Source organism: Corvus hawaiiensis, chromosome 8 (genome assembly GCF_020740725.1).
Source record: "Corvus hawaiiensis isolate bCorHaw1 chromosome 8, bCorHaw1.pri.cur, whole genome shotgun sequence".
Classification (NCBI taxonomy): Eukaryota; Metazoa; Chordata; class Aves; order Passeriformes; family Corvidae; genus Corvus; species Corvus hawaiiensis.
In genome coordinates, this window is record NC_063220.1 from 10,464,944 (window position 1) to 10,477,088 (window position 12,145).

General features: G+C 46.1%; 1 protein-coding gene across 2 annotated transcripts in view; it reads right to left on the reverse strand.

The window, feature by feature from the left end:
• Positions 1–12,145, reverse strand: part of MXI1 (MAX interactor 1, dimerization protein) — a 55,881-nt gene that overhangs the window by 40,138 nt on the left and 3,598 nt on the right. The window contains exons 1-2 of one of the 2 annotated variants that reach the window (XM_048310582.1): positions 5,637–5,968; positions 4,756–4,888 (exon numbers count right to left, since the gene is read on the reverse strand). In XM_048310582.1, the coding sequence (XP_048166539.1) occupies positions 4,756–4,888; positions 5,637–5,709 (206 nt within the window). In that variant the 5' untranslated portion in view covers positions 5,710–5,968. Of the gene's footprint in view, positions 1–4,755; positions 4,889–5,636; positions 5,969–12,145 lie in introns of those variants that run through there. The other variant, XM_048310581.1, reaches the window with a different exon arrangement.

Sequence of the window (12,145 nt, forward strand, 5' to 3'; positions counted from 1 at the left end):
AACCACAACCAAAAAACTCACAAGCAAATACACAAAGTATCATCCAGAAACAAGTAACAACTGATAGAGCCTAGGAAGCAGGAAAGCTGTAGACAGAAAGTCTCAGAGACCAGTTCTCTGGGACATGAAGTCAGGGATAGGGGCCTTGTGCAGAAAAGTAGATAGATCAACATGGGCTGACACAACGATTTGCTCTTTCAGGAATTCCTTACACAAGACAGGCAAACCACCCAGACACCTGCACACCCTCTCCCCCAATAAAATCATAATTACAGCACTGTCCTAACTCCAGAGACTACAGGAAGGACTGAAAATTGCCAGGTACTCAGTCAGCAGCACGATGTGGGGGGGTGGAGGGAGGAAACCTCCTTTGACAAAAAGACATAATATATTAAAACCGTGCAGTGTTCACCAACCCCCCTACTCCCTCCCTGCACAGCGAGGTACAGCTGTGGTAAATCAGCTTTCTTGTGCACCAGACACCCAAGGCTGACTTGCAGCTACACTTGCAGCCACATCCTTTCAGCTTCTGCACCCATGTTTATGAACCTGTGCCACATGAAGCCATCACCTAAGGCACATGAGGTACCTAATGCACATCTATGCACCCACTCCTCAGTCCTCACTCTGGGACACTGTGAGCAAATCAAGCTTAAAGCCAAAAATACCTGAGGGTTTCAGCAGTACAGTCCCCATACCTTACCCTCAAAAGAGAGTTTCAAAGGATATGTGAATGAAGGCCTACAGAGAAAACTCAGCACAAAACCAAGGGATGGGATTTAGAAGCATGGAAAAAAAGTTTAATATGGGTAGAGGGAGAGTGCAATGACAGAGAAAATGAGGAGCTGCACCAGTACAAGAGCCAGAAGATCAAAGAAACCCAGACACTCAGATTTCCAAGGTAACATGTCCAAAATGCCTTACCATACTCGTAAGAGCTGCTGACTCCAAGCTCTGCAAGCAACCTGCTACCAGACTGTAGGTGTCTGAAAGGCCCTTGGGAAGCAGCCTCAGACACAAGGGAGGATAATGGCAAGAGAGGAAAATGAAAGGAAAAAGAAACTGGACAGAGATCAAACCCTCCCCCATGGAACTGAGCAATAGATTCTTTGAGAGCTCTTAACAACATGGGCCTCCTGGGAGAGCTGAGGGCTCCCAGTGCTGCTGGGAGGATGCTTGGTATTTCCCCAGGATTAGACAAAAAAACAACAGGCTTTCTACATGCCTGAGAGCCTAAATAAAAACAAAACACAAATGACAATCTAATACTGCAACATAATTTCAGATTTCATTATAAATCTTAACTTCATTAAATTGACAGTATTATTGGGGGAAAAAATCATTTAGCAACCCTACTGTTTATTTTATTTCCTGCTGACACAATGGTTTAAATTGATTAAAAAGTTTTCTCAATTATTTTCCAAAATGTATAAATATCAAACCAGGCTAATCCTAACTAACTATAATGAACCTTTCAAATAATTGGGTCTATTAGAATTGCACATGTAGGGTCCATGCAGCAGTTTCCAGTGACATTGGAGTGCAAGTCAATGCACCCACAGAACTGTACTCCCAGCACAGACTACTTCACTTCTCTAGCAAGTTTTTAAAACTCAGGTTCTTCCCCAAAAACATCTTGAGAAGAAAGTAACATTAATTAAGTGATACTACATGCTGTAACAAACCTCTATTCATTTTTCATCCCATTCCAAAAACTGAAAGATATTTTTGTCAAGTGCAAATTTATGGAGGTAATATTCAATTCAAATGTAATACATGTTGGCTAACTGATTTGCTTGGATGTTTGCTTTTATCTATGTGTTAAGTAGGATTTGTTAAAAAAAAGTTTCCCTTGTCTATTATAAACACCAGGTCTCAATGACTGTGATTCTCCACTTATTTTCTGTGGGTAATTTTCCATACCAAAATATCCGTGACTAAAGCAAAACTGTATTTTTAAGCATATTCATATTTTAACTCAAAGCCACTAGGTCTTTCAAACATCTACACAAAACACTGCACGTTCATGTAGATAATGACTGCAGAGGGAAGCCCTCTGCAGCAATCTCCATGCTGTTGGTTGCACAACAGAGACAAGCAAAGGAAAAGAGAACCTGAGCCACAACACCCTTCTTTAAAATTGCATCATATGAATTAGAAGTCATGAAGCAATGTTTTCCCTCTTATCTGCACATCCCTGTTTGGGGTAGAAAAGAATTATTTTGCTGGGACTGTGAGACCACCATAGTTCTGTAAGAATAAGATTTGCTTCACCACTGCTATCCAGAGCTGGGCTGTCTGCTCCTCAGAACTTTCTGGGTGTTTGTGCAACGACAGCACAGAGCCTGTTGGGAGGAAATAGCTGTCATGTCTGGGCTGCAAATGCTGAAGGGAAATACTTGGATTTAAACTATGAATCAAATAAGCAACTAGGCTTCGTAAATACCCTGCACCACAAAATCATGGATGATTTGGTTCAATAAAGACCATCAACAATGTACACATGTCATTTTGAAAAGTGTATAAACAAAGAAAAAAAAAAAAGAAAACATCGGTACTTTGCCAAGGTTGCTTGAGAGATATTTTTACAGGAGGCTGTTAAATTACAAGATCTGCATGAGATCTAAATGCATAATTTCTCTACACTAATTAAACATTTTGAAACAAAAGCAATCTAAAAAAATCTCCTGTCCACACATGAAATGTAGGTTTTGTTCCTCATCAAGGGCTTGGTATTTAATTCAAAGTCCATTCCAACTCCACCAGACAGAACTTACTAAATTGCCCCTTTGATTTTAACAGGAAGAGATGATACAGAGCCTTCCTTAAACAAGGCTGATGCTATACTCAGCATCACACAAAAGACACTGCAGTGAATTTGGAGGCACCCTAAACTTCACAGTTGTCACTTCCCGGCACTTCAGCCATCTGGAAGGCCTGCCATCTCCTACAGCAAGTGCAAGCTGCTACGACTTGTGCTAAAAGAAACTTCCATTTCAAACTGTGCATGTAAGGTCTGAGCTCCCCAAAAGACCCACTCTGGTCTCTGACTGAAGCAGACCTCACCCTGGTCACTCCCCGAGGCTGAAACAACCACAGGAGGCAACACTCTGGGTAACAACGTTCTCACTCTAAAGATTCAACTTGGCCTCAGTATTCCTTGTATAAAGAAGATTTTAAGTAAGACTAGAAAGTACCTTTCTGCTTCTCTGTCGCCTTTCCCCCCACATGAACATATTCAGCCTGTCAAGCTCAAGGGCCCAGCGGGCTGGTGTCAGCATAGAGCTGCCTCGGGAGAGCTGTGCCTGGGGCTCTGTGCCGGCAGGGCCTGCTGAGCACCCTGGCCCCAGGGACAGGGAGTGCTCTGCATCCCTCTCCAGCCTACAGGCTGCTGGATTCAGTGCTAAGGAGTTCCTGAGGGGGATGTGCTTCCAGCCCTCTTCTGGAGAAGGGCAGGTTGCCATGACAAAGGCCTTTGAGACAAAGAGGTGTGGGATGGAAAAATAGTATGTGGGAAACCTAGAGGGAAAAATTCCGACCTCAATTCAGCATTTGCCATCCTTTTCCAACACAAAGTCACGGGACTGGGGCTTTGGTTCATGACAAACAGTAAAGAGCTACAAGTGCCCTCAAATTAGGAGAGGCTGGATGAAGCAGGGAAGTAAATACAAACATTCAGCATACAAAGAGGTCAAGATATGCTGATCCTGATGAAGAAAACTTCCCCACAGCAAGGTGTCCTAACATTGCTTCAAACAACCTTTATTATCAAATGCTGCTGAAGCAGAACCACTGCAAGCAAAGGCACCTTTCCCTTAGGCCCTTACAGGTCCTTCCCAATGGCCTTAAGAAAGTCTTAATCACCTGAGCCACCTGCCACCATTTTATGGATTGCACAGGCCTTGCTGCAGTAAAAGCAAGCTTGCAAATGCCTTTTCAAAGGCATACTTTATGTTTCTAAAGTTTCGCTATCCCAGAAGGTCTCAACAAGGTCTGAACAAATCTACAGAAGGTAGCAAACAAAAATAAAAAGAACAGGAATGAGAGGGAAGAGGCAGATGCAACCACAGCACCAGGTGATAGGCTTAATCCTGTTGTCTCTTGGATTTAAGAAACCAAGAAACATGGCATTGTATAATAAGAAAAGTGTCAAAACCGTGGAGTTCTACAAATTACCAAGCTATCAAAAGCTGGGAAATCCCACTGCCCTGAAAGGCAGACTGAAAGACAGCTTCATTTTCCTGAACTGAATTTTTAACATGTTGTCCATTACAGTCAGTCATCTCCCTCTCTCCCATTTGTTGTAGGGGATCCATTTCAAAACATTTCCTTGCTTCGAATCATGCCTGTCATTGCAATCCCAAAGCACCCTGGCTGCACATGCACTATCCCTTAAAAGCAGTGATTTCTGGGTTGGAAAGACATCAGCTGTATATAATGGGAATAGCTATTGCCTACCTCTTCCCTAAACCTTATGAACAGATCTCCCTATTCCCCTTCCCTCTGCAGCATCTGAGCCTTGGCATGATGTCAGCTGGCAGTGCCACTTCAGATTCAGGTCCCCTGTGTCCCCTCTGCTTCCAGTGCTGTGGATCCAGAATGGATGCTGCACTTGTGTGTCCCAGCTCTGAATCCCTCTAGCTGTTGAGACTCTTCCCATTTTCCCCAGAGAGCAAATTTCTTTCCACTGTCTCCAGCTTTCTTCTGCAGCTTCACCTCCCCTCCTGCCCCCATGCTGTCCTGCCCACATCGTACCTGGTGGCAATACTGGCAATGCTGCCACTGCCGCTGTATTTCCGTGCCCGGCTCAGCCTCCGTGAGGGCTTTGGGTCTTGCAGTCCAGGACTTGGAACTGAGGGGAAGGTCGAGGCATAGCCATGTTCGCACTCTGCAAGAGAATCAACAGGCAAGGCATGAAAAACAAACAAACAACAACAACAACAGAAAAAAACAAAAACAAAAACAAAAACAAAACACAAAAAAGAAGGAGGAAAAAAGAAAAAGAAAGAAGGGAAAAAAAAAAAAGGAGGAAGTCAGCAGACGGGCCTCACCCATCGGCCTAGCTGGGGAGGCCCTTAAACACAACAGTTCAGGGAAATGACTGAGGATGTATTCACAAGGAAGTGGACTGGGAGTTGGAGAAAAGGGAGGAAGGTAAGTATAAAGTCTCTGCCAACCCTGGAGGAAGGACACTACCACTCAAACACTGAAAATATCAAAATAAACCATGACAGTCCAGAGAGTGCCTCATCTCTCTTCTCCTGCTCAACCTATCTGAACCAGGCAAACCAGACGTATTTCACTGTGCCACCGATGTCTCTGCTGAGCCAGAGTCACCCACCACCACCCCTCCTGCCCAGTGGAAAACTTTCACACCAATCCCCCCTTTTCCTCCCAGAAACCACATCCACGCCAATCTCCCCCACTCTGCAAAAACCTTCCAGCTCACCCACCACCTCCAGGAGGACTCATCAGCCCTATCTTTCATCCAACCCCCCTCGCTGTTGGGGATTTATCACCATCCCGCCAGCCAACACTCGCTCTGATCCCTTCTCCGGGGTCACTCTCCCCCGTCGGCGGGGATCTGACCCCAGCCCCGCTGCCCTCACGGAGGGCACCCATCCTCCCCCCATTACCTCTCTCCCTTCGCTCCAGATACTCGGCCGCCTCCAGCAGCCGCTGGATGTTGATCATCTGGACCTGCTCCATGGCCGGGGGGCTCCGCAGCCCCGGGCCGCCCTCCGCCCCCACGCTCCCGGCTTCCCCGCTGGAGACGGGGGCGGCTGCGGTGGGGAGGCGCCGGGGATCGCCGTCTCTGCCCAGTGTCCGGGCCTCGTCACACCGTCCCGGGGGGCGGCTCTCCTGGGAGGGCGAGGGGCGGCAAGCGCTATTTCTGTCCCAGCCCCGTCCCCACCGCCCGGCCGAGCGCTGCCCCCCGCGGCCAGCCCGGATTCACCCCCGCGCCGGGCCCTGCCAGGATCCCAGCCCCGGCCCCCTCGGCCCGGCAGCCCCGCGGCGGGACCGGCCCCTCCGCCCGCCGCCCCGCCCGCCGCCTCGCAGCACTTTGTTTACCTCTGCCCGGCGCTCACGGGCGGGCGGAGCGGAGCGGGGCGGGCTGGGAAATGCAGTTCCCGGGAGCACCGAGGCACCGCCAGAGCGCGTCGGGGGCAGCGACACACGGCACGACCCCCCCGGGGCAATGGCAGGGTGTCCCCACGCCTGAGGTGATGGCTCCGTGCCCACCCAGACCCCGAGGCGGCGGAGGTCAGGTCACAGAATCACAGAGTGGGTCAAGTTGGGAGGGACCACAGTGGGTCAACCTCCATGCTCAAGCAGGGTCACTCCAGAGCACAGTGTACAGGATTGCATCCAGATGGCTCTGGAATATCTCCAGTGAGGGAGACTCCACAGCCTCTCTGGGCAATCTGTGCCAGTGCTCAGTTACTTGCACAGTAAAGTTCTTCCTCATATTCAGGCGGAACTTCTGTGTATCAGTTTCTGCCCATTGCCGGGCACCACCGAGCAGAGCCTCTGACACCTCCCTTCAAACAGACAGACATTGATAAGATCCCCTCTCAGTCGTCTCTTCTTGAGGCTGAACAGGCCCAGCTCTCTCAGCCTTTCCTCGTAAGAGAGATGCTCCAGTCCCCTAATCAATTCTGTAGCCCTCCACTGCACCTGCTCTAGGAGCTCCACGTCTCTCTTGGACTGAGGAACCCAGAACTGAACACAGCACTCCAGGTGATGGCTCCGTGCCCACCCACACGGAACTGACAGAGCTGTGGCAAGGATAAAGCAGAGAGGCTACAAAAGATAAAGCCACAGCCATAGTGTGGAAACCTTCCACATCTCACCCGCGGAGATGTAACTAAAAACAAGGTGCCAGGAAGTCCCACCTGGAGTGACTGATACATTGTTTTTCATGGGAGGCTGAGGAGCAAGACCTATTTTTCAATGTGCATAGAGGTTTTAAGAGCATAGACAAGAGATACCATAGACAGCAAACTCACTGTACTTGAAGCAGCACATCAACAAAGAACAACAGTGAACAACTCAGCATTTTAGCAAATGCTGTCACACACCTTTCAGTATGATCACTCTTTTCAGAATTTTAATAATGTATTTACTTCCTGATTTTCATGCAGATACAAACCCTTGGATCACTTCTATGACCCTGAATTTTACCAACTTCAACATTAGCTGGAATGGAGGTTAAAAACCTGGTAACATACTATTGTATGATACCAGTCTCTAAAATATTTGACTTACTCAAAAAGGACACACTCAGAGAACATTCAAGATCAGAATCAGAACACCCATAGTAAAAATCTGAATCTCAAACTGATTCTGACTAAGAAACCCTCCAAAGACTGTTTTGTAGTTCTAACTGGGATTATTTTCTGAACCTTTAGGCCATGACTTGTTACATTTGCAAGCATTCCTCCATCACAATGGGAGATGGAGAAGTACCTTGAAAAAAAAAACCCAGAAAAGATTCTCAATTAATGGCTTACGTCTGGTAGCAAGGGCTTTAGGTAGAGCACAAAGTATCAGGAGACTCATGATAGAGTTGCAAGAGCTGGCAGCACTCAACTCGAGAAGGCAAGAAAAAAGTGGATTCAGGGTAGCTAACTTTTCTCTACACAATTTGCTGATTCACCATTTCTGAGGTTTCCTCAGAAAACTGCAGGCTTGCAGCTGATGGAGGTAAAAATAATACCACTATTCAGTTCTTACACAGACCTTTTCATCTCCAAATCTCTAGGGGTTGATTTGTTTTGTTTCTCATAAGGTAGGATAACTGAAAAATAAAGGAAGCTGGGACACCTCCAGGGACATTCCTCCCTCATTCTGGGAAAGCCAGTCCCAGCCCTTGCTCAGACAGGACAGTCTCCACTCATACCCCTACACCCAGCCAGACCACAGCATGTGTAAAGACTGGCTTTTGTCTGGAGGAGAACTCAGGGAACGAAGTATTCTCTCTCCCCACCTCATGTTTCTACACTGGAAACTGCCCATAGAGGAGATTGTTAAAAGCACATGGAAAATTCCAAATTTGAGCAGTCTCAAGGGCTACTCATCAGATCTTGGATTAGGGAAAAGGATACAGGTGCACAGACCTCTCTACAAGAGTGAGGTTAATGCAAGAGCGTTTCTGGGCTCCAACTGTGCTTCCTTTAACCACTTCCAAAACCAGGGAGCCACTTGCTTCTCAGGATGAGCAATACTAAACATTAAAAAACCCAAACCCCACAACTCCAGCCTCCCAAATTCATGATGTAGCCCCAAAATCACTGCAAAACAGGCCCTCGTGAGCATCCACTACCACTACCTTTTCTGATGGCACACTGGGAGACGTGGTGCCACTCTAGGGATTAAATAGGGAAAGCCATGGCTGGAAAATGAAGGGGTAGGTTAGGAGCATATCAGAGTGTCAGCCTTATGAAGGTAAAGTTCAAGATACAAAACAAGAGAGTATGAAAGAGGGGAACCCTGATACACATGGGGAATTAAATCAGGCCTGGAACGAAGTAACAGCAGGATCAGTTCTGTGTGAAATGATGTAGGATAAGCTCTTGCATTTACACTTCAGCTCAGCTTCCAAGTCTTTGTTTCTGAAGTAAACAATGTACAATTGGAAAAAAAAAAATCTGTGTGAAACAAAGACAAATTTGGGAATAAACTGTGGGACATTTGCCTGAAAAAGGAGCCCTAGAGAAGAGGCAAGTAAACCACGGAGCCACAGCAGATCTGTAAAATCTTTCAGTTGCCATCCCAAGTGCTCATGTGGGCAGGTCAGCCTGCAAAATGCCAGAGTGTGAGAGAAACGAAAGTGGGTGCAAAGTGAATAGCATGAAGAGGCCCGATGCCATTCAGCTGCTGACCAAAAATCCCCCAAAGTCAGATTTTAAATGTGGTTGAGCAATCCACAGGCAACACTAGGGAGGGGCTAAGGGAAGAGTATTTTAGGGGGGAATGAGATCATTTAATTTAGTGGCTCCGAATGATCTGTAAGTACAGTTTTCTGATTATAAGTGCCTGCTGCTTGGCATCCCTTCTGGCAGCTGTGATTCACTTTCATTGTGTGTTCTGCTGCTTCGCCCTTTAGAAAGGGGCTTTTTACATTTTATTAAATGGCACTTCGGCAACCCTCCATTTTCAGCCTTAATAATGGATTTGTTAATCTCCCTGATAGCCTTTCCCTCCTCCTTAGCAATAATTTAAATATCCAAGAAAAAATCTGCAGTGCAGAAATCAATTAATATTTACATCTGAAATGCTGCTGTACTATTTTCATCAAGTACAACAGATGTGATCTGTTTTTTATCAACATCACCATCACTTGCATTAAACTAGCAACTTCCATCAGGGAAATTTTCTAAGAGCTTTCCAGAAAGCAATGTTTAAGCTTCTCAAATCCGAAATGACTTTAGCTATTTTCTTTCTACTCTGCAGAAAGGGAAACTGAGGTGTAAGCAGCATAATTGTTCACATGAAGACACACCCTAAGTCAGAGGTGGAACAGGAACTTCTCACAAATCAAGATGCCCAGCCCTCTGCTTTGAACACAAAGCTTAGAAATAACACAATGCTTTGCAACGTGGATGTTATTTTCAATAAGGGCAATCCCTTTGGCTAAGCTGTCTTGTTTTTCATCCTGTACTTGGCTTTTGCTAAAATCCTCCTATCCCCGAAAATGTGCATTTTCTGGTAGAAACATCAAGATGGCAACAGTCATCAGTGCTTCCTTTGCCCACCTTCACACAAACCCTCCAAACTCTTAATATGGTTTTCAAATCCTTGACATCTAATTCATCTGCAATCAAAGCATGGACAGAGATCCCCAGCAGGAACCATTTTCTGGCACTCTCAGAACAGTGCAAAGATTCACAAAGATCCCCAAATTTCTGGGAACATCAGATCCATACCAGTCCTGTTTCTCTAGTGAGGGGAACAACATCTGAACAACCTATCAGCACACACTGTAACAACCAGGTCTCTTGTTGTCATGACTGTAACAGCTCAGTATTGCAGGACTTGCAGCAGCAGAATGGAGAACAACCCAAGTCCCACCTACTCAACTCCCTTCCAAGGCTTGCAACACCTTCACTAAGGCACCTACAAGAGCCTGTAGGACACAGCCTCATTTCTCATCCGGGAGCCTCACTCTGTTGCAAGGCATCAGATAATCCCTTTCAGCACTCCCACTGGTATCTGGAACCCATCCACCACTGAGGACAGATGTTTCTCAGAACCAAACCCCTGAGATATCCAAGAGTTTGAACAGGAATGAAGTGCACACTGATTCAAAGACCAAGTTCCGCCAAACAGTAAGGTAAAAACCACAGATCTACTGGCTCTTTGGGCTACTTGTTCCTTCTCCCCAGGAGATGAGCTCTGTTTTCAGACCTGTGCTGTGCCCCAATTTATACTGAGTCAGCATCTTATTCTGTGACTTTGATTATGTCACTTAACTGATCCAGCTGCAAAATTAAGAGGAATTCCCGTACGAAAAAAATATACAGAGTCCTTCAGCTAAATAACAAGAAGGTAGGGTTCTTCAGCCAGCAGCAGAAGGTGCTTCTCTGCCGGCTCTCAGGATGCTCTGCTGACAAGGGATGTGATCAGTTCTCAGCGGTGCTTCTGGCACAGTTCCATGGTTTTACCTCTGCCCTATCATTTCTTCTGTTGTGGCTTCCTTCTGAATTCTATGCTGAGGTCCAAACAGCATGAGTCAAAATACCCCAACCTGGAAGTGGCTAACACATGAATCACTGTGGCCAGGTCATGAACCAGGAGGAATGAAAGGGGTTTACTGTGAGCTGGATGAAAAATATATGAATAACGAGGTCCCACACTGCTCTATATATCATATCACCATAAGATCCAAGACCATCTACACTGACCTTGAGCCACGTGTTCCGCTCTCATTGATTCAATGGGAGCTCTGCACACAGACCAAAGGCAGTCTCAACTTCTTTTGCGCTCTGCTAATTACAGGGCTCTGGTATTTCTTGGTTTGTCAAAAAAAGACCCTAAACAGCACATAAACAATGGAAGGAGCCACATGATGAAGATACTGTTAACTCATCCCCAAGGCTCAGTTGTCCTCTCCCTCAGAGAGAATTATTCAGGAGCAAAGGACAAATCTAAGATCACACATTTGTTACTCCTGGTCAGAAGATCAATTAACACAGCTAGGACTTGAAGAAGATCTAGCTGTCTCCTGTGAGGGACCAAAGTCCACTGTCCCATGCATACACACCTCTATTAGACTTGTGAACTTGCCCCCCCTGTTACAGCAACTTGACTGCCTTCATGCTTTTGGAAAAGGATATGGCAACACAGGTCTGTATGTGTAGTGAGATCAGAATGTATTACACACCATGTCTATTACAGGTAAGTTATCATATCAGAAGGATTCATCACATGTTTGTGCAACTCCTACTGACAAAAACATGAGTCCACACACACAAAGGGGATGCCTGACACATACTAAACCTCAGCTGAGTTTACTCCAGGTCTCTTTAAAAAACATCTTCCAAATTACAGCATTTCTGCTGCTACAGATTTTCAGCCATGCTTATTCATGAAGTGGCACTTGCACAGGTTACAAATACACCAACAGAGCTGTCCTCAGCACAACTTTCATTTCTGAAAACAGCCACTGTAACTTTTTTCATGTGATGTTTCTATTCCTTGGCTACCAAGCTTAAATTTCTAGAAACAGGTCATTTGGAAACCTGTACATGTCAGTTAGCAAGGTGTGTTGGGATTGGGTTTTGTGGTCTCACCATAAGAACTGCAGCAAGAAGGCAGGCAGCACTGTTATTCACTCCCAGAGGCTCAACTGGAAAAATAATTCCGATATATTTCAGTAGCTAAAATACTCCAGCTTACCCAAGGAGTCTGATAACAGGACTCTAACCTTCCCTGTCACCACAGTGTAACACAGGTAATTTTTATTCTAATACTTCGAAAGGTAAATGAATACTATAAGGGTGGTGCTGAGAGGCCACTCCTGAACACTGTCTCCCCTTGCCATAGCCCTGACAGTACGTCTTACCCTGCTCCATGGCTCTCTGCCCTGTGGTTCTGTTTCCACACCACCCAGCCATCCCATGGCCCCTCTGCTATTAGTCAT